The 25,601-nt window shown below is 56.4% G+C and overlaps 1 protein-coding gene across 1 annotated transcript in view; it reads left to right on the top strand.

Moving 5' to 3' along the window:
• The window catches only part of VWA5B1 (von Willebrand factor A domain containing 5B1), a 43,777-nt gene extending 22,798 nt beyond the window's left edge, over positions 1–20,979 (top strand). Inside the window, exons 12-24 of the mRNA XM_054394852.1 lie at positions 555–757; positions 2,363–2,477; positions 4,746–4,931; positions 5,298–5,493; positions 6,748–6,935; positions 14,236–14,434; positions 14,953–15,270; positions 16,854–16,991; positions 17,776–17,895; positions 18,525–18,569; positions 19,646–19,715; positions 19,928–20,051; positions 20,257–20,979. Of these exons, the coding sequence (XP_054250827.1) occupies positions 555–757; positions 2,363–2,477; positions 4,746–4,931; positions 5,298–5,493; positions 6,748–6,935; positions 14,236–14,434; positions 14,953–15,270; positions 16,854–16,991; positions 17,776–17,895; positions 18,525–18,569; positions 19,646–19,715; positions 19,928–20,051; positions 20,257–20,979 (2,625 nt within the window). The remainder of the gene's footprint in view (positions 1–554; positions 758–2,362; positions 2,478–4,745; positions 4,932–5,297; positions 5,494–6,747; positions 6,936–14,235; positions 14,435–14,952; positions 15,271–16,853; positions 16,992–17,775; positions 17,896–18,524; positions 18,570–19,645; positions 19,716–19,927; positions 20,052–20,256) is intronic.
• The last annotated feature ends 4,622 nt before the right edge of the window (positions 20,980–25,601 follow it).

Below are 25,601 nucleotides of genomic sequence, written 5' to 3'. Positions count from 1 at the left end.
CACTCTGTCCTGCTGAGCCCACAGCTGGAGTACTGAGTCCAGTTCTGGGCTCTCCAGTTCAGGAGAGACAGGGAACTGCTGGAGAGAGTCCAGTGGAGGCTCCAAAGCTGCTGAGGGGCCTGGAGCAGCTCTGTGAGGAGCAAAGGCTGAGAGCCCTGGGGCTGAGAGCCTGGAGAAGAGCAGCCCCAGAGGGGAGCTGAGCAATGCTCAGCAAGAGTTGAAGGGTTGGGGGCAAGAGGCTGGGGCCAGACTCTGCTCAGTGGTGCCCAGGGACAGGCCAAGGGACAATGGGCACAAACTGGAACCCAGGAGGCTGCATCTGAACAGGAGCAGAAACACTTTGCTGTGAGGATGCTGGAGCCCTGGAGTGGTTGTGGAGTCTCCTTCTCTGGAGAGACTCCAACCCCCTCTGACCATTGTGCTCCTGGGCAAGCTGCTGGGGGTGCCCTGCTTTAGCAGGAGGGGTTGGAGGGGATGATCTCCAGAGCTCCCTTCCAACCCCACCACCATGCTGGGACTCTGGAATTCTGTGATTCTGCTGCTCCTTCGGGCAGGAGAGCTTGGCCATCGCCTGCGAGAGCGTCGGGAGGATGCGAGCCGATATGGGCGGCACCAACATCTTATCTCCTTTGAAGTGGATCATCAGGCAGCCCATCCACAGGGGCCACCCCCGCCTGCTCTTCCTGCTGACCGACGGAGCCGTCAGCAACACGGGGAAGGTCCTGGAGCTGCTGAGAAACCACTCCTGCTCCACCCGGTACGGGACGGCGCGGCGCGGGGGGGGGGAAGCAGCAGGGCTGGCTGCCTGCCTCGGGGTAGGGGCAAAAAGCCTGGCACGGGGTGGGGGATGAGCTTCTCCAGCTCACAGACAGCCCTGCTGCTGAGGGAGAGAGAGAGAAAGAGGCAGGAGAGATTGCTGCTACGAGCCACGGGAGAACCTCAAAGGGTTTGGAACAGATCCCAGAAGTTCAGATGCTTTTTAAACAATCAAAAGCAGGATAATTGGGCTGACAACTTCACAGGCTCTCGTCTGATGCTTCCTGCTAGCAGGGATTGACACACCAACAATCTTCCTTGCTTGTTTTCTTTTTTTTTTTTTTTTTTTTTTTGGGGGGGGGGGGTGTGTTAGTGGTTTGTTTTTTTTTGTTTTTTTTTTTTTTTTTTTTTTGTCCTCTTTTTTTTTTTTTTTTTTTCCCCAAAGCACATCTGGGTTTGGCCCCAGCTGCTTCCAGGATGGGGCTGTGCAGCATTGAATGTGCTGAAAGACAGCAATGCAAAAAAAAAAAAAAAAAAAAGACACACACACACACACACACAAAAGCTGCAGCTAATTTGTGCACTGAGTTCCAAGCTGCTCTGCTGGTTTTCTCCTCTCCCTCTTTAAGGGGCATCAAATAAAGAAAAAAAAAAAAAAAGAGACAAACTTAGTCCTCTTCCAGCCCTCAGACTTGAGGGCTTGTCAGGGAAGCTGCCCCATGAGGGTTTTGTTCAGTGTACAGCACAGCCCACCCTGTGCTCTGCTGGAGGGATGGTGGTGGTTGGGCTCCATGCAGTCAGAGTTTGGTTGTGGTCCTGGCTGACCCCTGGAAGGCAACACCAAGGTGTGTGTGTGGCCCCAGCCTCAAGAGAAGAGCAGAGCCTTAGTTAAGAGGGGGGTGAGGCTGAGCTGAGCTGAGGTTTGCAACCAGCTGGGCATCCAAAACCTTGAGGAGAAGAGCTCCTTGTGCAGAAGCTGCTGAAGGTGCTGTGTCCCTTAGCCCCTGGCTGAATGCTGTATCCCACCTGGCCCCATCCCTCCTGGCTTCCCACCACATCCATCCCCACCAGGCACCGCTCGCTCCTGCCCTAGGCTCCAGCTGGGCTCTGGCTTTGCAGCCTTCAGCCAAACCCCAAATCCTGCCTCTCCGAGCTGGGAGTTGTAGGAACAGCCTCCCCGGGGCTGGTTCCTCCTTCCTTCAGCAGAGCTTTGATTTAACTGAGCTGAGCTCATTACTTGGACCCTTAGTGCTGTTGACCCCGGGGAAGAGAGCTGAGGCAAGAGAGCTGAGCTGGCAGCAAAGCAGAGGAGGCAAAGGGCTTGGAGTCCTGCTAGGAAGCCTCAGCTGAAGGCTGCTCTTCAGGGAAGGGCTTTGAGGTCCACTTAAAGGAGGGGGATGCCCATTCCCAGCCACCTAAAAAGAGGAGCTGGTTGCTTTTCCTCCAGACATGCTGGATGAGTGCAGAGCAGGGGGATGGAGCCACGGAGCAGGGGGTGAGGGGTGGGGGAATGTCTTTTGCCTGCAGGGAATGGGAGAGCTGTGTGTAGGGCTGGGGTTTGGGATGGATTCCCCCCTGGCTCCTGACCCTCCCTGTCCTTTTGCAGCTGCTACAGCTTCGGCATGGGGCCCAACGCCTGCAGGAGGCTGGTTGGGGGGCTGGCTGCTGTGTCCAGGGGCATCGCTGAGTTCCTGGCAGAGGGCGAGAGGCTGCAGCCCAAGGTAGGGCTGCCTGCTCCCGAGGGACCACCGGAATGGTTGTGGGGGAAGGGAGCACTGAACCTCAGCGAGTCCAACCCCCTCCCCCCCCCCCTGCAGCCAGCAGGGACATCTGCAACCAGAGGAGGCTGCTCAGAGCTCCAAACAACCTGACCTGGAATGGTTCCAGGGATCGGGACATCTCCCACCTCTCCAGACAACCTGGGCCAGGGTCTCACCACCCTCAACCTAAACAATTTCTTCCTTCCATCTGGTCTGGACCTCCCTCCTTTACCCTGAACCCCTCACCCCGTTCTCGAGCACAAGGCTGTAGGGATGCTCTGGTTCAGCGAGGGGGAGGCCACAGCTCCCTCCTATTCCCTGGTGCTGCTTTTTCCAACTCCCACTCAGCAGCAGGTGGGCGAGCAGGATGGGGGGAGGGGAGGGGATGAAAGAGCATCTTCATCTCCGGCTGTGGGAGGGAGTGGGGAGGGTGTGTTTACCCTCTGCGTGGGGCTGGGGAGAAGTGATAGCCACCATACAGCAGCTTGGGCTTCAAAGGCAGCTGCTGCCTCAGCCACCAGCCAGGGCAGAGCAACCAGCATCAAAGCAGCCAATTAGTTTTGAAGCCAGGTTCAGCCCTGGTGGCGCTGAGGCTGGAAGAAGCCAGGTCTGAGGGAGAGGAAGACGCTGCCGTGGCTTTTGCCTGTTAAGCTTTGACTTGAAAGCCAAAAAAAAAAAAAAATAAAAAAAAAAAATGGTGGGGGGGAGAGAGTCTTGATTTGCACTCACCCCATGAAGATGGAGCAGGCTGATGAGCCTCAAACGTGGTGTAAGAACGGTTCTGGTGCAAAGCACGGAGCCCAGCCTGTCGTCTGCTGGGTGGTCTTTAGCTCCTAAATAGCTGCAAAGAGCTGGCTCCAACCGCCTTGGTCTGAAAAGGAGGAGTTCAGCAGGACCATGGAGCACACACACACACACACACAAAAACCCCAACCAAAGCCAGAAGAGCGTCAGCGATTGTGATGGAAATGGAAAGCAAAGGCAGGGAAGGGAGGGTTGCTTTTCTTTGACGGAGCTATTAATAAAGAGCTTTACAGGGCGTGCGGCTCGGTGCCTTCAGCAGAGGGAGGCATCAATTAATGGGCTGCTAAAGCACAGCCTGGTGTGTGTCTTCCTGAGCCTGGGAACAAGAGGGAACATCTGAGCTCTTCTGCCTCTGAAGCCGGTGTTCCTTTTTCTCCTGGCGTGCAGGATAAGCTCTTGTAGATGCCTCCCTGGGAGGTTCAGCTGTGAGATCTTCATGGATCTTGGGCTTCTCCACGTGTGGAGCTGGCAGAGCCTTGCAGTGTTTTGTGCCAGTGAGGACCAAAGCCAGCAGCTGGGGTGTGGGGCAGGGCTGGGGCTTGGACAAATGAAGGTGGAAAAACTTCTGCTGGATGCTGGTGTGGAGCAGGAGGTGCTGGTGTGGAGCAGGAGGTGCTGGTTTGGAGCAGGAGGTGCTGGTTTGGAGCAGGAGGTGGGGGTTTGGAGCAGGAGGTGCTGGTGTGGAGCAGGAGGTGCTGGTGTGGAGCAGGAGGTGGGGGTTTGGAGCAGGAGGTGCTGGTGTGGAGCAGGAGGTGCTGGTTTGGAGCAGGAGGTGCTGGTGTGGAGCAGGAGGTGCTGGTGTGGAGCAGGAGGTACTGGTTTGGAGCAGGAGGTGCTGGTGTGGAGCAGGAGGTGCTGGTTTGGAGCAGGAGGTGCTGGTGTGGAGCAGGAGGTGCTGGTGTGGAGCAGGAGGTGCTGGTTTGGAGCAGGAGGTGCTGGTGTGGAGCAGGAGGTGCTGGTGTGGAGCAGGAGGTGCTGGCTCAGGCCAGAGCAAGACAACTCTGGCCACAAGCTCTGTCCTTACTCTGAGCTGGGGAAATGTGGTGTGAGATCAGCCCTGGGCTGGTAGAGCCATGCCAAGGGGCTGGGGGAGCTGAGGTGGGGGGCAGAGCATCACAGAATGCTAGGAGTTGGAAGGGAATTCTGGAGATCATCCAGTCCAACCCCCTCCCTGCCAGAGCAGCTTGCACAGGATGGTGTCCAGGTGGGCTTTGAATGACTCCAGAAATGACTCCACCACCTCTCTGGGCAGCCTGCTCCAGTGTTCCACCACCCTCCAAGTGAAGAAGAGCCTCCTCACGTTTAGCTGGAACAGTTTGTGCAGTCTGAGAGGGAGCAGGCTCCCACCTAAGGTCGGGAGAGGACTCAGCTGTGGCTCTGTGCCCTTCCCTGCCCCACCTGGAGCGTGTTTGCTTTCTGCCTCAGATGATCAGGTCACTGAAGAAGGCCATGGCACCAGTCCTGAGTGATGTGTCTGTGGAGTGGGTCTTCCCTGAGAGCACTGAGGTCTTGGTTTCCCCCCTCAACACCAGCTGCCTCTTCCCTGGAGACCACCTGGTGGGCTACAGCATCGTCTGCGACACCTCCGCCTACCTCTCCAACCCCAGATCTGTGAGTCCACCCTGGGCTGGGAGGGTTGGGGGTCACAGCTTCACAGACTGCATCAGCTTGGAAGGGACTCTCAAAGGGCATCTTGTCCAACCCCTCCCTCCCCCCTGCAGCCAGCAGGGACACCTCCAACTAGGTCAGGCTGCCCAGGGGCTACATCAAGCCTGACCTTGAGTGTCTCCAGGGATGGGGCCTCAGCCTGGTGTCCATGTGGGTGTCTCATCTCTTTGTGTGTGGTCAGGAAGGGTCTCCTGCTCGTTTTCCCTGTCCTCAGGGGAGCTGGTGGGGGAGAGATGAGGCAGAAAGAGGAGCTCAGAGCTGGTGCCCAGGCAGTGGTGGGACCTGTTGCCTGTCTCTGCTTCCCCCCAGGACAAGCGGCGGCGGTACAGCATGATGCGCTCCCAGGAGTCAGGCAGCTCTGTGTTCTTCCACTCCCAGGAGGAGGCAGCAGGCATGGAGAGCTGGAACCACTCCAGAGACTCAGAGAGCTGCTGCCCCACCGAGTGTGGCCCCAACCACCTCGTGGTGGGCAGAGACCCCGAGGGAGAGTCGGACACAGACACCGGTCAGGTTCTCCTCTCTACGAGCCCCTGTCTCCCTCATCCACCTTCTGTCCCAGAGTTTGCTTCTCTGACAAATCAATGCCTCCCCAAAGAGCCAGAGGGCTTTGCAGGAGGCTTGACAGATCTCCTGAGGCTTGAGTGAGTCTGCTTGCTGTGGATGCTTTACCCAAAGCTGTCAGGAAAGCGAGGGAAGTGCTGCTGAATTGGCTTCCCTGGGGACTTCCAAAGCAGCTCCAGCTTTGGTCACATCGTTATTTACAAAGCTGCCCCTGGCTGTGTGGAGGAGAGGACAGCAAAGGGGTAGCTCAGCTGGGCTGTCCCAGCAAAGCAGTCACTTGCCAGTGAGTGCTGATGTTGAAATCTGTGGTCAGGAGAGGGGATCTGGAGCTCTGTCCCCAGGCTCCTCACCATCCCAGTTCAGCTTCTGCCAGAAACATGTGGCACAAAGCAGGCTGCACCCCACAGCTGGCTGCATTCCCATGTGCCAAGGAATCCTTGGAGTCTTAGAATGCTTTGGGTTGGAAGCCCAGATTGCTCAAGACCTCATCCAGCCTGGCCTTGAACACCTCCAGGGAGGAGACATCCACAACCTCCCTGGGCAACCTGTTCCAGTGCCTCCCCATCCTCACTGGAAAGAATTTCTTCCTAATCTTCCTCAATCTCCCTTCCTCAAGCTCAAAGCCATCCCTCCCTCATCCTAGCACTGCAAGCCCTTGTCAAAAGTCCCTCCCCAGCTTTCCTGCTGGGATGTTCTTCCCTTCCCTTCAGAGAGGAACTGTGCCCTCAGCCTTGTCAGAAGTGATGAGCAATCCTGCCTTTCCAAATGAAGTTTTACTCTTGCTCTGACAGGAGAATGTCTCTGCTAATGAAATTTCATTAGTAAACCTTTGTCTTCTCCAGGGAGGTTTGGGAAAATGCAGTCAGGGTTTTTTGTTTCTTTTTTTTTTTTTTTTTCTGGCTGGGAACAGCTCAGACAAAACCTCCTCAGTCTGCTCTCCTGACTTCCCAAGGGGTTTGAGGGTAGACTCCTGTTTCCTTTTGTGCTTTAGTTGCCTTGTTTAAAATTATCCAGGGCTGAGCATGGCCCTCTCAGCCTAGAGAGGACCACAGGGGTGGGCTCCTCACCCAAGGGTAAGCCAAGGGTGGATGGTGGTTGCTGATCCAGATCAGAGCTGATCCTCTCTCCCACCATGACCCAAGGGTGGATGATGCTGGTCCAGCCCCAGACCAGAGCTGACCTCTCTGTCCCCATGCAGGAGCAGAGGTGAAGGCCTCCTCCCGCAGGCGTGCGTACAGCACCACGCAGATCGCCGACCAGGAGCCCTGCAGGAAGCTGCCCACAGCCAGTGACCCTGGGACCACCCTGCTGAAAAACCCCCTTCGGAAAACACACCTGCAGGACCTGCAGCAGATCAGCCCCGAGCCCTGGCAGGTGGGTTTCCAGGTATGTGACTCTCAGAGGAGCAGGGAAAGCTGAGGTGCAGAAGGGGCAGAGCCTGGCTCCTGCTAAAGCTGAGATGCAGAAGGGACAGAGCCTGGCTCCTGCTGAAGCTGAGATGCAGAAGGGACAGAGCCTGGCTCCTGCTAAAGCTGAGATGCAGAAGGGACAGAGCCTGGCTCCTGCTAAAGCTGAGATGCACAAGGGACAGAGCCTGGCTCCTGCTAAAGCTGAGATGCAGAAGGGACAGAGCCTGGCTCCTGCTAAAGCTGAGATGCACAAGGGCAGAGCCTGGCTCCTGCTAAAGCTGAGATGCAGAAGGGACAGAGCCTGGCTCCTGCTAAAGCTGAGATGCAGAAGGGACAGAGCCTGGCTCCTGCTAAAGCTGAGATGCACAAGGGGCAGAGCCTGGCTCCTGCTAAAGCTGAGATGCAGAAGGGACAGAGCCTGGCTCCTGCTGAAGCTGAGATGCAGAAGGGGCAGAGCCTGGCTCCTGCTAAAGCTGAGATGCAGAAGGGACAGAGCCTGGCTCCTGCTAAAGCTGAGATGCACAAGGGACAGAGCCTGGCTCCTGCTAAAGCTGAGATGCACAAGGGACAGAGCCTGGCTCCTGCTGAAGCTGAGATGCAGAAGGGACAGAGCCTGGCTCCTGTTGAAGCTGAGATGCACAAGGGACAGAGCCTGGCTCCTGCTAAAGCTGAGATGCACAAGGGACAGAGCCTGGCTCCTGCTGAAGCTGAGATGCAGAAGGGACAGAGCCTGGCTCCTGCTAAAGCTGAGATGCAGAAGGGACAGAGCCTGGCTCCTGCTGAAGCTGAGATGCACAAGGGACAGAGCCTGGCTCCTGCTAAAGCTGAGATGCAGAAGGGACAGAGCCTGGCTCCTGCTAAAGCTGAGATGCACAAGGGACAGAGCCTGGCTCCTGCTGAAGCTGAGATGCACAAGGGACAGAGCCTGGCTCCTGCTAAAGCTGAGATGCACAAGGGACAGAGCCTGGCTCCTGCTAAAGCTGAGATGCACAAGGGGCAGAGCCTGGCTCCTGCTAAAGCTGAGATGCAGAAAGGGCAGAGCCTGGCTCCTGCTAAAGCTGAGGTGCAGAAAGGACAGAGCCTGGCTCCTGCTGAAGCTGAGGTGCAGAAGGGACAGAGCCTGGCTCCTGCTAAAGCTGAGATGCAGAAGGGACAGAGCCTGGCTCCTGCTAAAGCTGAGATGCAGAAGGGACAGAGCCTGGCTCCTGCTAAAGCTGAGATGCAGAAGGGACAGAGCCTGGCTCCTGCTAAAGCTGAGATGCAGAAGGGGCAGAGCCTGGCTCCTGCTGAAGCTGAGATGCAGAAGGGACAGAGCCTGGCTCCTGCTGAAGCTGAGATGCACAAGGGACAGAGCCTGGCTCCTGCTGAAGCTGAGATGCACAAGGGACAGAGCCTGGCTCCTGCTAAAGCTGAGATGCAGAAGGGACAGAGCCTGGCTCCTGCTAAAGCTGAGATGCAGAAGGGACAGAGCCTGGCTCCTGCTAAAGCTGAGATGCACAAGGGACAGAGCCTGGCTCCTGCTAAAGCTGAGATGCAGAAGGGACAGAGCCTGGCTCCTGCTAAAGCTGAGATGCACAAGGGACAGAGCCTGGCTCCTGCTAAAGCTGAGATGCAGAAGGGGCAGAGCCTGGCTCCTGCTAAAGCTGAGATGCACAAGGGGCAGAGCCTGGCTCCTGCTAAAGCTGAGATGCACAAGGGGCAGAGCCTGGCTCCTGCTGAAGCTGAGATGCAGAAGGGGCAGAGCCTGGCTCCTGCTAAAGCTGAGATGCACAAGGGGCAGAGCCTGGCTCCTGCTGAAGCTGAGATGCAGAAGGGACAGAGCCTGGCTCCTGCTAAAGCTGAGATGCAGAAGGGACAGAGCCTGGCTCCTGCTAAAGCTGAGATGCAGAAGGGACAGAGCCTGGCTCCTGCTGAAGCTGAGATGCAGAAGGGACAGAGCCTGGCTCCTGCTGAAGCTGAGATGCAGAAGGGACAGAGCCTGGCTCCTGCTAAAGCTGAGATGCAGAAGGGACAGAGCCTGGCTCCTGCTAAAGCTGAGATGCAGAAGGGACAGAGCCTGGCTCCTGCTAAAGCTGAGATGCAGAAGGGACAGAGCCTGGCTCCTGCTGAAGCTGAGATGCACAAGGGACAGAGCCTGGCTCCTGCTAAAGCTGAGATGCAGAAGGGACAGAGCCTGGCTCCTGCTAAAGCTGAGATGCAGAAGGGACAGAGCCTGGCTCCTGCTAAAGCTGAGATGCAGAAGGGACAGAGCCTGGCTCCTGCTAAAGCTGAGATGCAGAAGGGACAGAGCCTGGCTCCTGCTGAAGCTGAGATGCAGAAGGGACAGAGCCTGGCTCCTGCTGAAGCTGAGATGCAGAAGGGACAGAGCCTGGCTCCTGCTAAAGCTGAGATGCAGAAGGGACAGAGCCTGGCTCCTGCTAAAGCTGAGATGCAGAAGGGACAGAGCCTGGCTCCTGCTAAGCTGAGATGCAGAAGGGACAGAGCCTGGCTCCTGCTAAAGCTGAGATGCAGAAGGGACAGAGCCTGGCTCCTGCTAAAGCTGAGATGCAGAAGGGACAGAGCCTGGCTCCTGCTAAAGCTGAGATGCAGAAGGGACAGAGCCTGGCTCCTGCTAAAGCTGAGATGCAGAAGGGACAGAGCCTGGCTCCTGCTAAAGCTGAGATGCAGAAGGGACAGAGCCTGGCTCCTGCTAAAGCTGAGATGCAGAAGGGACAGAGCCTGGCTCCTGCTAAAGCTGAGATGCAAAGGGACAGAGCCTGGCTCCTGCTAAAGCTGAGATGCAGAAGGGGCAGAGCCTGGCTCCTGCTAAAGCTGAGATGCAGAAGGGACAGAGCCTGGCTCCTGCTAAAGCTGAGATGCACAAGGGACAGAGCCTGGCTCCTGCTGAAGCTGAGATGCACAAGGGGCAGAGCCTGGCTCCTGCTAAAGCTGAGATGCAGAAGGGACAGAGCCTGGCTCCTGCTAAAGCTGAGATGCAGAAGGGGCAGAGCCTGGCTCCTGCTAAAGCTGAGATGCAGAAGGGACAGAGCCTGGCTCCTGCTAAAGCTGAGATGCAGAAGGGACAGAGCCTGGCTCCTGCTGAAGCTGAGATGCACAAGGGACAGAGCCTGGCTCCTGCTAAAGCTGAGATGCAGAAGGGACAGAGCCTGGCTCCTGCTAAAGCTGAGATGCAGAAGGGGCAGAGCCTGGCTCCTGCTAAAGCTGAGATGCAGAAGGGACAGAGCCTGGCTCCTGCTAAAGCTGAGATGCAGAAGGGACAGAGCCTGGCTCCTGCTGAAGCTGAGATGCACAAGGGACAGAGCCTGGCTCCTGCTAAAGCTGAGATGCAGAAGGGACAGAGCCTGGCTCCTGCTAAAGCTGAGATGCAGAAGGGGCAGAGCCTGGCTCCTGCTAAAGCTGAGATGCAGAAGGGACAGAGCCTGGCTCCTGCTAAAGCTGAGATGCAGAAGGGACAGAGCCTGGCTCCTGCTGAAGCTGAGATGCAGAAGGGACAGAGCCTGGCTCCTGCTAAAGCTGAGATGCAGAAGGGACAGAGCCTGGCTCCTGCTAAAGCTGAGATGCAGAAGGGGACAGAGCCTGGCTCCTGCTAAAGCTGAGATGCAGAAGGGACAGAGCCTGGCTCCTGCTGAAGCTGAGATGCACAAGGGACAGAGCCTGGCTCCTGCTAAAGCTGAGATGCAGAAGGGACAGAGCCTGGCTCCTGCTAAAGCTGAGATGCAGAAGGGACAGAGCCTGGCTCCTGCTGAAGCTGAGATGCACAAGGGACAGAGCCTGGCTCCTGCTAAAGCTGAGATGCAGAAGGGACAGAGCCTGGCTCCTGCTAAAGCTGAGATGCAGAAGGGACAGAGCCTGTCTCCTGCTAAAGCTGAGATGCAGAAGGGACAGAGCCTGGCTCCTGCTAAAGCTGAGATGCAGAAGGGACAGAGCCTGGCTCCTGCTAAAGCTGAGATGCACAAGGGACAGAGCCTGGCTCCTGCTAAAGCTGAGATGCAGAAGGGACAGAGCCTGGCTCCTGCTAAAGCTGAGATGCAGAAGGGACAGAGCCTGGCTCCTGCTAAAGCTGAGATGCAGAAGGGACAGAGCCTGGCTCCTGCTAAAGCTGAGATGCAGAAGGGACAGAGCCTGGCTCCTGCTAAAGCTGAGATGCAGAAGGGACAGAGCCTGGCTCCTGCTAAAGCTGAGATGCAGAAGGGACAGAGCCTGGCTCCTGCTAAAGCTGAGATGCAGAAGGGACAGAGCCTGGCTCCTGCTAAAGCTGAGATGCAGAAGGGACAGAGCCTGGCTCCTGCTAAAGCTGAGATGCAGAAGGGACAGAGCCTGGCTCCTGCTAAAGCTGAGATGCAGAAGGGGCAGAGCCTGGCTCCTGCTAAAGCTGAGATGCAGAAGGGACAGAGCCTGGCTCCTGCTAAAGCTGAGATGCAGAAGGGACAGAGCCTGGCTCCTGCTAAAGCTGAGATGCAGAAGGGACAGAGCCTGGCTCCTGCTGAAGCTGAGATGCAGAAGGGACAGAGCCTGGCTCCTGCTGAAGCTGAGATGCAGAAGGGACAGAGCCTGGCTCCTGCTAAAGCTGAGATGCAGAAGGGACAGAGCCTGGCTCCTGCTAAAGCTGAGATGCAGAAGGGACAGAGCCTGGCTCCTGCTAAAGCTGAGATGCAGAAGGGGCAGAGCCTGGCTCCTGCTAAAGCTGAGATGCAGAAGGGACAGAGCCTGGCTCCTGCTAAAGCTGAGATGCAGAAGGGACAGAGCCTGGCTCCTGCTAAAGCTGAGATGCAGAAGGGACAGAGCCTGGCTCCTGCTAAAGCTGAGATGCAGAAGGGACAGAGCCTGGCTCCTGCTAAAGCTGAGATGCAGAAGGGACAGAGCCTGGCTCCTGCTAAAGCTGAGATGCAGAAGGGACAGAGCCTGGCTCCTGCTAAAGCTGAGATGCAGAAGGGACAGAGCCTGGCTCCTGCTAAAGCTGAGATGCAGAAGGGACAGAGCCTGGCTCCTGCTAAAGCTGAGATGCAGAAGGGACAGAGCCTGGCTCCTTCTAGTCCTGAGAGACAGAATGATAGAACCACTGAATTTTTTTGGCTGGAAGAGACCTTTAAGGCCCTTGAGTCCAACCCTTAACCCAGCACTGCCAGGTGCATGTCCTCAGCACCACATCTTCACAGCTCTGAAACCCCTTCAGGGATGGGGACTCCACCACCACCCTGGGCAGCTTGGGGAAGAAATTGTTCCTCATGTCCAACCTAAACCTCCTCTGGTGCAACAGGAGTCTGTTTCCTCTTGTTCCCTGGGAGAAGAGCTCGATCCCTGTGCTGCAGCACATCACAAGCATGCAGCACAGAAGCCAAGCAGGGAGCAGGATGCTGTCCTGATGCCCCACAGCAATGCTTGCCCTTGGGAGCTTGGCTTTGCTTTGCTCACCACCTTCCTGCAGGTGACCTGTGCTTCCCCTTGCTGCTGCTCTGAGCCCCAGGCTGCTTCTGCTTCCTTCTTCTTCTTTCCCCAGCTTGCCCACGTGCTTCAAACTCTCCTCAGGGCTGCAGCACACCTGTGTCCTGCAAGGCAAGAGGAATTCAGTCCCAAAGCAGATCCCCCACTGCTCTGGCTGGGCTCACAGCACTGGGTGGTGACACATCTGCTGAGCAGTGCCATGTCAGCAGGTGACATTCAGGGAGGTGTTTCAGCTGCTGTGTGGAAGGGTGGGGATGGTTTTCTCCCACCCTTGGCACAGTTGGGATGCTCAGCTCTGAAATCAGCATCTGCAGGGCTGGGAGGACCAGCAGCAGCACTTTTTGTTCCCATGGAAACCTGGAGCAGAGATGTCTGGGGCTCTGGTTTCTCTCTTGCTGAGGGTTAGAAGGAAGGGCTGGGGGTGAGGTTGAGATGAGAAGGTTGAAGGGAAAGAAGGGTGAGGGAAGAAGACCTCTGCCCTGTGGCTGCAGCAGAGGGTGGGGGACAGCACTGCTTGGCCAGAGGGGAGCAGTGGCAGGTTTTGAGGGCACCAGTGACCTTGCCTGCAGTGTGAAGGTCCACAGAGCATCCTCCTGCTCACAGGATGCTCAGCATGAAGGCAGGGATGGAGATGGCTCCCTTCTGGAGGGCAGGGATGGTTCTCAGCATGCATCCTGCTCCAGTAATTAATTGCAGCCTGGTTTTGCTGTCCCACGTGCTGTGAGGGCTCCCAGCTCCAGCTGCCAGGGCCTTGGCATTTCTGGGGGTGTGAATGGGAGCCCCCAACTTGTCTCCACATGCAGTGTGCTGGGAAGGAAAGGTCAGAGCTGGCAATGGGTAGCTGGAGCCCCCAGCTCCATTCCTGGCTGGCTTCCTCTGGCTGGGAGAAGAGGTGAGCAGGAGAATGAGAAGGTTTTGAACTGGAAGGGTCTGGCAGGGGCTTCTCTCTTTAATATATCTCAGTTCTCACTTGGTAAGTAGCTCCTGGACCTGCCTGCCTCCTGGTTTGTTTGGGTTTTTTTTGCTGGTGGTCTCATAAAGCATCAAAAATTGGGTGGTGGAGGAGACCACACTCTTGACTTCCACCCACAGAATTCATCTTTCCTTCCACCTTTGGGATCCACCACTCTGTCCCACCTCTGTCCCACCTCTGTCCCACCTCTGTCCCACCTCTGTCCCACCTCTGTCCCACCTCTGTCCCACCTCTGTCCCTCACTAGTGTTGTGCTGAGAAGACAGAGAGTCTGTTGGGTTTAGGGGGACCTGCCCTCAGCCCTGGGATCTGGGGGGAGAAACAGCCCCAGAGTGGGGACATCCATGTGGGGTGCAGCACTGGAGATGCTGGAGGGGAGATTTATGTCTCCTGAAAGTGGAGAAACAGCCTGGTGAAAAAAAAAAAGAAAAAGATAAAAATTCCCTTCTCCCCATCCCCTGCTCCTCTCTCCCTCTGTTACTAAGCAACTGGTCCTTGATCTTTCTGTCTCTCTTCTTTCCTTTGGTTCCCAAGCAAAGTCATTAAAATGTCTGGAGGCATGGAACTCATATTTCACCTCCTGCCTGTCTGCAAGGAGCCCCTGGGTCCAGGGTCCCTCGGGGACACCTGGCAGGTCTGAGGGAGGGCTCTGGCTGGGCATGGATCCCAGATGGGGCTGAGCAGGGTAGGGCCTGGTGTGGCCATTGGTGGCATCTGACATTGGGATGTGGCAGGGGGCAGGTGGGACCAGAAGGGACTGTAATCAAATGTATGATTATATGTATTTTGGATTTAATATTTCCTAGTGGGACAGAGCAGGTCCAAGCCATCAGCTCCAGCCCTGACCTCTGCTCTGCTCCCAGCCCTTTGCAGCCTCTGCCACGAGGATCCTGGGGGCAGGAGCCCGAAGGCCATCCCTGCTCCACCATAGCTGTGTGTCCTTCTGCCATGATGGGGACATCCCAGCAGAGCCAGATGGACTGCAGGGAAGGGGCCTGGGGCCACTGGATGCCAGCATGAGCCTGAGGTCTTCCTCGGAGAGCAGGAGCCCTGGAGACCTGGGTGAGAGGGGAGAGGGGGAGGCAGGGGCAGCCTCACCAGCCTGACCTGGGGCTTTGGTGCTGTGCCACAGAGTCATGGAATTGTCAGGCTTGGAAGGGACCTCAAGGCTCAGCCAGTTCCAACCCCCCTGCCATGCCCAGGGACACCTCACACCACAGCAGGTTGCTCACAGCCACATCCAGCCTGGCTGCAAAAACCTCCAAGGATGAGGCTTCCACCACCTCCCTGGGCAACCTGTGCCAGTCTCTCACCACCCTCCTGGGGAAGAATTTCTTCCTAACATCCAATCTGAATCTCCCCATTTCTAGTTTTGCTCCATTCCCCCCAGCCCTACCATTACTGGGGGAGAGGGAGAGGCAGGGGCAGCCTCACCAGCCTGTCCTGGGGCTTTGGAGCTGTGGCCATCACCTTCTGTGCCACCACTTGGGAATCAGGAAGCACTAATTACAGCTCCTGGGTGCAGCAGAGGGGAACTCATCATGGATGGGGTTAATTGCCCACCCCTGCCCTCTCTGCAGAGTCTGCCCAGCATCCTTCCTTCACCTTTGAAACAGAGACCTCCTCTGACTGGGAGCCTCAGGACTTGGCCTCGGGCGCTGCCCGCAGCTCCCCACGCTCCCCCAGGAACTTCTGCAAGGCAGTGGTGAAGGGGCTGAGGAGCAACGAGCCTGTGCAGTGGGAGGTCACCTTTGACATCCACCCTCTCTTCCAAGAGAGGGAGAGCCAGGGGGATGATGACACAGACCTGTGGAGTGAGACCTTCCACCACCTGGCAGCCAAATCGGTGATCAGGGACTTGGAGCAGCTGGCTGAGAAGGAGTGTGAAATCGAGCATGGTAAGGTGCAGCCCCTGGCCACCCCTCACCCTGCCTGCATGAGGCTTCCCAGCAGCTTCTGCAGCCTCTCCAGCTGGGCAGGCAGCAGGGAAATCACAGGGAAGAGCTCATGCAGTTCCCCCACGAGATCCCCCTCCAGCTGCCTTCCACCTGCCTCCTGCTCCTGCAGCCTTGCTGCTCACAGAATCAGAATTGTTTGGCTTGGGAAAGGTCTCCAAGAGCATTGAGTCCAACCATCAGCCCACCACCACCATGGCCCCAGGTGCCATGGCCACACATTTCCTGAACATCTCCAGGGATGGGGACTCCACCACCTCCTTGGGCAGCCTGTTCCAATCCCTGACCACTCTTACAGCAAAGGAATTTTTCCTCAAGTCCAACCTAAACCTCCCCCAGCACAATTTCAGGCCATTCCCTCTTGTTCTATCACCTGATACAAGGGAGAAGAGACCAACCTGGCTCCAACAGGGAGTTGTAGAGAGCCAGAAGGTCTCCTCTCAGCCTCCTTTTCTCCAGGCTGATCACCCCAGGTCCTCAGCTGCTCCTCACCAGCCCTGTTCTCCAGACCTTTCCCCACCTTGGTTGCCCTTCAAGCACATGAAGGTGCTTGAGTTCATGCTCCTCTGTGCTCCCCTGCTTCACACGCTGGGTGACAGGGATTGATTTGAAGGAGTTAGTCACTTGGAGCTGGGAGGTGGCATCAAACTCAGAGGGTTTAGCAGCCACACATCACTGTTCTGGGCTGCACATATCCCTGGGTCTGGTCCAACTTCTTCTCCATCAAAATGCAGCTGTGCAGGCAAAGTAGTAGGCAGAGTTTAGAGGGATCCGATCCCTGCTGGGCATGGAGCCCCAGGATTGAGGTGGATCTGGGAGTCCAAGGGTGGAGGTGGGTCTGGAAGCCTGAGGATGGAGGTGGATCTGGAAGCCTGAGGATGGAGGTGGGTCTGGAAGCCTGAGGATGGAGGTGGGTCTGGAAATCTGAGGATGGAGGTGGGTCTGGAAACCTAAGGATAGAGGTGGGTCTGGAAGCCTGAGGATAGAGGTGGGTCTGGAAGCCTGAGGATAGAGGTGGATCTGGAAGCCTGAGGATGGAGGTGGATCTGGAAGCCTGAGGATGGAGGTGGGTCTGGAAGCCTGAAGATGGAGGTGGGTCTGGAAGCCTGAGGATGGAGGTGGGTCTGGAAGCCTGAGGATGGAGGTGGGTCTGGAAGCCTGAGGATGGAGGTGGGTCTGGAAGCCTGAGGATGGAGGTGGATCTGGAAGCCTGAGGATGGAGGTGGGTCTGGAAGCCTGAGGATGGAGGTGGGTCTGGAAGCCTGAGGATGGAGGTGGGTCTGGAAGCCTGAGGATGGAGGTGGATCTGGAAACCTGAGGATGGAGGTGGGTCTGGAAACCCGAGGGTGGAGCTGGGTCTTGGAGTCCAAGGATAGAGGTGAGCCTTGGACCTCAAGGATGGGTGTGGGTCTTGGAGCTCAAGGATGGAGATGAGTCTGGGAGCCCAAGGGTGGGAGCTGGGTGCAAGGGCTGGATGGAGCCCCCAGGGCAGAGGGTCTCTGAGCCTGGTGCCTCTCCCGTGGCAGGGTCTGGGCGGCGGTACCAGGTCAGTGCTGTCCACACCAGCAGGGCCTGCAACATCATCAGCAAGTACACAGCATTCATGCCTGTGGACCTCAGCACCAACAACTACCTGCCCACCATCGTGGAGTACCCCCACATGGGTAAGGGGGGACTGGTGGAGGGGAGCAATGATGCCCTAGGAGGAAGGCTGTCCCCTGAGCAACCTTGCTTGGAGCAATCCCTATGGAGCAAAACCAAACCAGGCCACAGCTGACCCTAACACCATGCCTGCTGCTCTTGGTGGCAAGAACTTCTTCCCCATGGCCACTCAGAAGGTCTGCTCTTAGGTCTGGATGCCCACAGATGCCCAGGCTTTGGTATCACAGAATTGTTAGGGTTGGAAGGGAGCTCAAGGCTCAGCCAGTTCCAACCCCCCTGCCATGGGCAGGGACACCTCACACCACAGCAGGTTGCTCACAGCCACATCCAGCCTGGCTGCAAAAACCTCCAGGGATGAGGCTTCCACCACCTCCCTGGGCAACCTCTGCCAGTGTCTCACCACCCTCATGGGGAAGAATTTCTTCCTAACATCCAATCTGAATCTCCCCATTTCTAGTTTTGCTCCATCCCCCCCAGTCCTATCACTCCCTGACACCCTCCAAAGTCCCTCCCCAGCTTTCTTGGAGCCCCCTTCAGATCCTGGAAGGGCACAAGAAGGTCTCCTGGGAGCCTTCTCCTCTCCAGACTGCACAGCCCCAACTCTCTCAGGCTGTCCTCACAGCAGAGCAGCTCCAGCCCTCTGCTCATCCTCGTGGCCCTGCTCTGGACACCTTCCAGCACCTCCAGATCCTTCCTGTCATGGAGGCTCCAGAACTGGACAGAGAGCTCCAGTAGGTGTGTGTGTGCCAGTCCCTCTCAGGCTGACAGCTCCCTTCTCATGCCAAGCAGCAGCACCCAAGCAAGGCAGCCAGAGGAGCTCAGGCAGCAGGAGGCACCGTGGCTCTTCTCCTGGACATCCCCAGCCAACATGTGGCCAGCATGGAGATGATGGAATTCATGGCATGAGTAAGATTGGTCCTTGGGGGGTTGTCTCCTTCCTGCTGTTCCACAGTGGTTTAGCCTACAGAGGGACATCTTCCCTGCTCTCTGCTGCTCCTCTCTTTGAGTGTGCTGCTCATCAGCCAGGTGTCTGGCTGGGGCCCATGTTCTTTGGTGGAGAAGGAGCTGCAGTTTCCTCTGAAGCTTCCAAATCTCGGGCAGTGGCTGCTGACAGCTCAGGGAAGTTAATTGGCAGCCAACAGGAGGGCTGGAAGCAGGATAATTAGAGGCAAGGGGATGGGAGGCACTTGCTTGTCACCAAATCCCCTGCTAATGAAGACAGTTCAGGTTGGACCTTGTCTGGCCGTGCCACATCTGCTGCTGAATTAAAATCCCACCCCCCACCCCCCCCTGACCAGGCTTCTAAATCACAGAGTCATAGAACTGCTTGGGTTGGAAAAGGCCTCTCAGATCCTGGAGTCCAACCATCAGCCCAACACCACCACAGCCACCAAACCATGGCCCCAAGTGTCCTGGCCACAGGTTTTTTGAACCCCTCCAGGGATGGGGACTCCACCACCTCCCTGGGGAAGCCTATTGCTGGTGTGATGGTGGTTTGGCTGGGTGGCACTGCTGATGTGGTTGCTCCCTTGCAGATGTGGAGGAGAGCAGCACCTCAGCCTGGGAACACTGCCCTGAAGGTAAGGAAGGAGCAGATGGCACCTGCCAGGGTGAAGGTGCAGCAGGTCTCTGATTTGGGGTCTTCACTGTGGAGGTTTTGGGGGGTTTATAAAACCTTATGATCTAAAGTTAGACCTGGGTCCTTGTGAGGTGCAAAGGACACAGCCTGGTGGGGGCTTTTCTTTTGGTCTAGATTCACTCAGGTTTGTGTTTTAATTTCATTGTCCACATAGGAGAAATGAGGCAAAGGGAGAGGGAGGATTTTAGAATCAGAATTGTTTGGGTTGGAAAAGACCTTTAAGCTCAGCCAGTCCAACCATTCTCTAACCCTACCAAGGCTGGGGCTGAACCATGGCCCTCAGCACCACATCTCTGGGGCTTTGAAACCCCTCCAGGGATGGGGAATTGACCACCTCCCTGGGCAGCCTGTGCCAGTCTTTGAGAATCCTTTCAGTGAAGAAATTTCTTCTAATGTCCAACTGAAAGCTGCCTTGGGGCAACTTGAGGCCATTCCCTCTTGTCATATCACTTGTTCCATGGGAGAAGAGACCAATCCCCACCTGGCTCCAGCCTCCTTCCAGGGAGATGTAGAGAGCCAGAAGGTCTCCTCCCCTCAGCCAGGTTGAACACCCCCAGGTCCCTCAGCTGCTCCTCCCCAGCCCTGCTCTCCAGACCCTTCCCCAGCTTTGTTGCCCTTCTCTGGCCCTGCTCCAGTCCCTCAATGTCCTTCTTGAAGCAAAGGACACAAAACTGAACCCAGTACTGGTGTGGCCTCACCAGTGCTCAGTCCAGGGACACAATCCCTGCCCTGCTCCTGCTGGCCACACCATTGCTGATCCCAAGCCAGGCTGCTGGTGACCTTCTTGGCCACCTGAGCACTGCTGCCTCATCTTCAGCTGCTGCCCACCGACCCCACCAAGTCTTTCACTGCTGGGCAGCCTCCAGCTACTCTGCCCCAAGCCTGGAGCTTGCTGTGACCATTTTGCCAGTGGCCCAGCAGCAGCAGGAGCCACCTCCTGTCCCAGCACGCAGCCTCTGCTCCCTTTCACCCTCCTGCAGCACCTTGCTTTACCCCCAGCTTTGTGTTTCTTCCCAGGGCTGTCACAGAGCCTGGCTGCTGCTTCTGCACAAGCTCCAAAGTCCATTGAGAGCCTCTTTGCTCCTAGGTAAGGACCACACCAACCTTCCTCTGCCCTTGCACCACCATGGGTCTAACGCTGACACAAGCAAGGCTGGGAGGAGGGACAGCCCAGGGCTGGCAGCTTGAGCTGAGACCAAGCATGATGCCAGTGTCTGGGGAGCAGGGGTGGTTTTTGGAGGGGAGGGTGGGCATCAGGAGGGGCGTGGAGGTGACAGCCACCTTTTTGTCCTCCTGCAGGCTGACCCTCGACAAGACCAGGCTGCTGATTCGAGCTGCCAAAGGGTTCATGAGCAAGTCTCCAAGCAGAGGGAGTGAAGCCAGCTCTGAGGGTGACAATGAGAACATTGACTACCTGCCCCTGGTGAGGAGCCCCTTCCTGGGTGTTGTTGGGGCTGCTGGGAAGCAGAGGGCAGGAGAATTCCCCCTGGACCCTGCCTTCTGTGTTCTCCCATGGCCATGCCCCGTGCTCTGCTCATGAGACGGAGAGCTGCTCCACCCATGCCTACTTTTTTCCTGAGCCTGCCACGAGTGGTTGGTCCCTTGGAGCTTCTCTCTGTGCCTTGCAGGCCTCTCTGCAGCTGGCCTGCGGTGCCTTTCTCCTCAACTCAGCCTTCTGCGCCGCCGTCAGCATCCCCATGGAGAAGCTCAGGTGGACATCTCCTTTCACCTGCCACCGCCTGGCCCTCAGCCCCTCCAGCTCCTACAGCACCAAGACCACCACCCCCTGTGGGGAGCACCACAGCCCCAGCTCCAGCCAGCAGCTCCTGGTCCCTGATGGGCACGGGAAGAGTCCCACCGCCCCCAGAGACAGCGGTGCCAGCGCGGGGCCGGAGGCTGCCGGCCGCCTGCGCCACTTCTCGGGCAGCGCCGTGGAAAGCATCTCCAAAGCCCTGAAGGCTGAGAAGGAGCTGTGCCCCCCAGCCATCACCATCCGCCGCTTCTCCTCCCCAGAGTGGCACGCTGGCAGCGCCCAGGCCTTGGAGATGGACGGCTCCAAGGTCCAGCAGCTGCTCTCCGACATCGAGCTGCAGCAGCAGACGGAGCCGGAGGGGATGCTGTGGGCCACGGCCGTGGCCTTGGCTTGGCTGGAGCACAGCTCAGCTTCCTACTTCATCGAGTGGGAGCTGGTGGCAGCCAAAGCCAGCCTGTGGCTGAGCCAACAGGACTTCCCCCAGGGATCCAGCCTGGCCACGGTGAAGGCTGCAGCCCAGCAGCTCTTCGTCCTGCTCCGGCACTGGGACGAGAACCTGGAGTTCAACCTGCTGTGCTACAACCCCGGCAGCGTGTAAGGAGGATGAGGAGGGAGAGGCTTGGGTGGCTCACTGAGAGGACATCTCCTCCAGGAAACACCTCCAAGGAGCTGCAGCTGCAGGGACACTGTGTGGTTAGCAGAGCAAGTCCTGCCAGCTGGGGCAGCCGGGCAGGGTCCTGCTCTCATTGCTGGGTTCCTGCCTTGGGATTGCTGCCTGCCCTAAGGCTGCTGTGTGGCTGGAGCAGCACCTCCAGCTACAGCACTTCCTGTTGCTCCTGGTTTCTCCTGCTTCCCACCCAGTCCTGGTCCCAGAGCAGGTCTCCCTGATACCTGCTTGGCTCACCCCATCCTCACTTGGCTGCCTCTTCCCAGCCCCATATTGCTGCCAAGCCTCTGCTGTGGGTTTCCCTGGCCCTGAGCTGATGCTCTCCTGAGAGTCCTGCCTGGCTTCTGCCGTCTCAGATGTCTTTTGTGGACATCTGCCAACTTCTCTCATGGACCAAAGGAAATCCAGGGTGGGACTGACCATCTGAAGAGCAGCCCCATGCCCAGGGGTGGAGATCAAACCACCTCCCTGGGCAGCCTGTGCCAGTCTTTGAGAACCCTTTCAGGGAAGAAGTTTTTTCTCATGTCCAACCTGAACCTCCCCTGGTGCAACTTGAGGTCATTTCCTCTTGTCCTGTCACTTGTTACCTGGGAGAAGAAACCAACCCCCACCTGTCTCCAAGCTCCTTTCAGGGAGCTGTAGAGAGCCAGAAGGTCTCCCCTCAGCCTCCTTTTCTCCAGGCTGAACAACCCCAGCTCCCTCAGCCACTCCTCACAGGATTTATGTCCAAGCTCCCTCATCAGCCTTCTTGCCCTTCTCTGGACCAGAAAGGTTCTGCTCCAGCACCTCACAGTCCTCCTTGGAGTGAGGGCCCCAAAACTGACCCCATTAGACTCACAGAAAGGCTGTGAGCCTCCTTAAACCTGCCACCCAGGACCTCAGCAGGCGTGGGGACACTCACCATTGCCACCCCACCCCGTGCACAAAGGAGCTGGGTGCCCTCACCCCCAAGCTCACCCTGTGCTCAACCAGGCTGGGGGGGTGGCTGTTGAGCTTCCTGCCTGTCCCCAGCTGGGCTGAGCCCTGCCTGGTGGCCCCCAGGATGGACTCTTCTGCAGGATCCATCCAGCAGCAGCTCCACGGATCAAGTGCCTAGGGAGGGACCCTCACGCCACCACCTCTGGCGTGGCTGCAATGCCCGTGGAGCCCACCCCAGCCCTGCTGCCTTCCATTCCCTCCCTTGGCATGTAGCAGCCTTGCTGTGTTCCAGCAGGTTTCTGTTCTCTGTCTGTGTGTGTCTGGGGGTGGGTAATGGGGAGGGGGCCACGAGCATCCCTCGGGTCTCCGCTCTCCATGTCACCTCTCCAGGGTCCCCAGCATGGCAATGCTGGGTGGCACTGCAGGGTTTGCCAGCTGGGTGCCCTGGTGCAGTCGTGTTCTCTGTTGCAGAAGTGTAGCTGTCCCAGTAAATCACAGCCTGCTTGACTGCTCCGTGTGAGTCCTTTGTTTTTTTGGGGGGGAGGAATTGCTGGAGCTGTTCCTTCCCCTTTTCCCTGGGGACACCCCAGCTTGGCTGCAGCATTCAGAGAATCACAGAAAGGTTTGGGTTGAAAGGGACCTTAAAGATCACCCAGTTCCAACTCCCCCCCCCTGCCAGAGCAGGGTCACCCATACAGGAACACCTCCAGGCAGGTTTGGGCAGCCTAGCCCCTGTCTGCTCCCACTGGTGCAGGAGTTGGTGATGATTCCTTCCCAATCCTCTTTTCCCTTCTCCAGGTCTCCACCCTGCCCATCTTTGCTGCACCCCTGGCAAAGCCACACAGAGGACCAAGGCTGCTCTCCCTGTCAACTCATCCCAGACTGAGCTGAGAGCCCCACCAGGTGCCAGGGAAATGCCTGACCCTGCCTGCCCTCTGTGCTGCAGCTACTCTGCATTCATTAGCTGGCCTTCACTTGACTAATTGGGCCACTAATTAGAGCAGAGCTGGCTGCTAGGAGAGGCTGGGATCTGCTGCCTTCTCCAGGGATGGAGCAGGTCGTGATGGAGGTGGGGCTGAGCATCTTTGGCCACTTCATTGCCTCCAGAGGGTCCCCCCTCAGCATCCCATTTCACATCCAAGGGGATTTTTCACCCCTAGGAAGTCATCTCCTTAAGGAAGCGTGCCCTGATGCTGTTGCCAGGGTGACTGCAAGTGCCTTATTAAGAGGAATTAGTTTGGGTGCAGTTGTCAGCCACAGCTTTAATTAATCAGCCCCTTTCTCTGCCTAAATAAATATTTACAGGAGGAGGAAGAGACTTCCCAGCCCCGGGTGGCATCACACCGTGATCAGTGCCATGCTGGGGGGTGGGGAGGAGGAGACAAGAATTGGCTAAGTGCAAACCTGCACCCCTGGGGTGTGCAGGGGAGGGCTGTGATGGATGGTGGAACCCCACAGAGCCCCCTTCCATGTCCCCTCCCATCCCCTGCCCCAAGAAGTGTCACGGCAGGGAGAGTTTGCAACCAAGCATCCCTGCCAAGGGCTCGTTTGCAGGCAACCGGAGGAACCTTTCCTTGCTTTTGAAGGGTTACGAAACCTGCAGGAGTGGGGGAGGACAGGAGAGCTTAAAAAAGAGCCGTGGTGTCGTGTCGTGGAGTTTCCCCCACCCCTCCCCACACCGCCACAACCCAGCCATCTCCTGCCGAAAAGGGCTGGCAAGGCGCCGGCAGCCGTTCGAGCACAGATTGTGCCTCTGCCCCCGTCCGCCCGCCAGCCCACTGAACTTCGCGGAGAAATCAGCTTCTCAACAGTTTTCTTGTGTCTTTTTACCCCTCCCCACCCCGCATCCCGGGTGCTGTTGAGGAGAGGAAGAAGGGCTAGAGGCCGTGCTGCAATCGCAACTCCCCGCGTTGGGAGCAGCCGCGAACCGCTCCCGGTCCTTATTTTCCTTCTGCAGCAGAGCGATGCTGGGGAGGGGATCAGCAGCCACCCAAAACCCTGGCCTGGGGAGCAGCTTGGGAATCTGATATTTAATTAAAAATTGACTTTTTTTTCTTTTCTTTTTTTTTTCATTAAGGATTTTTTTTCCCCCCCTTTTGATTTTCCCTAATCCCAAAACTGGGGCATGTTGATGAGGGAATGCAGCCTGTCAGTTTTCATGCCCCAGCTAACCCTCACCCCCAAAACCTATCCCTGGGAGCAGCTTGAGGATGTTACATTTAATTAAAAATTAACTTTTTTTTTGTTGTTGTTTCCTCAGGGATACTTTTTTTTCCCTTTGATTTTCCCTAATCCCAAGTCTGGAGCATGTTGATGGAGGATGCAGCCTGTTGGTGCTGTGGGCTTCGTGTTCCATCCAACCCTCACCCCAAAAACCTGTCCCAGGGAGCATCTTGGGGATCTTATATTTAATACAAAATTGACTTTTTTTTCCTTTAGGGATGTTTTTTTCCCTTTGATTTTCCTTAATCCCAAGGCTTGGCCATGTTGATGAGGAATGCAACCTGTTCATTTATGCTCCCTCAAACTCTGACCCCCAAAACCTGTCCCAGGGAGCAGCTTGAGGATCTTATACTTAATAGAAAATTGCCTTTTAATTTTTTTTCTTTAGGGATGGTTTTCTTCCACTTTGATTTTCCCCAGTCCCAAGGCTTGGCCATGCTGAGGGAGGCTGCAGCCTGTGGGTGCTGTGGGTTTCATGACTCCCAAAAATAGAGCTCAGGGGCAGCTTTTGGGTGTCGGGAGGCATCTGAGCAAAGTCATGTGGTTGTTATGCAAGACTTGATGATAGGTTGTAAACAGCTATTAAAGTGATTGACAAGCCCAGGATGAAGCTTTTTTTGCCTGTTTTTTTTTTTTTTTTTGTTTGGTGTTTTTTTTTTTTTTGGTGGGGAGGGGGGAGGGAAATGATGACTAATAATGATTAAAAATAATTAGCAAATCGAGACGTTGCATAAATTAGGGAAAAGCTTGGTGAGGATGGAGGAAGGTGTGGTGGAGACATCTTGCCTGAGTGCTCCCCTCAAAGCCAAGGAGGATGCTGGGCACAGAAAGTTTGGGAAAGGTCTTTTCTTTTCTTTTCTTTTCTTTTCTTTTCTTTTCTTTTCTTTTCTTTTCTTTTCTTTTCCTTTTTTTCTTTTCTTTTCTTTTCTTTTCTTTTCTTTTCTTTTCTTTTCTTTTCTTTTCTTTTCTTTTCTTTTCTTCTCTTTTCTTCTCTTCTCTTTCTTCCTTCCTCTTCCCTTCTCTTCCCTTCCCTTCCCTTCTCTTCCCTTCTCTTCCCTTCTCTTCCCTTCTCTTCCCTTCCCTTCCCTTCTCTTCCCTTCCCTTCCCTTCCCTTCCCTTCCCTTCCCTTCCCTTCCCTTCCCTTCCCTTCCCTTCCCTTCCCTTCCCTTCCCTTCCCTTCCCTTCCCTTCCCTTCCCTTCCCTTCCCTTTCCTTCCTTCCCTTCCCTTCCCTTTCCTTCCCTTCCTTTCCCTTCTCCTTTCCCTTCCTTTCCTTCCTTTCCTTCCTTCTCTTTCTTTTCTTTTCTCTTCTCTTTTCCTTTTCTCTTCTGTTTCCTTCACTTTTCTTTTCTTTTCTCTTTTCCTTCTCTTTTCTTTTCCTTCTCTTTTCTTTTCTTTTCCTTCTCTTTTCTTT

The sequence above is a fragment of the Indicator indicator genome, chromosome 32 (assembly GCF_027791375.1).
Source record: "Indicator indicator isolate 239-I01 chromosome 32, UM_Iind_1.1, whole genome shotgun sequence".
Classification (NCBI taxonomy): domain Eukaryota; kingdom Metazoa; phylum Chordata; class Aves; order Piciformes; family Indicatoridae; genus Indicator; species Indicator indicator.
This window is presented reverse-complemented; position numbering and strand designations above follow the sequence as displayed.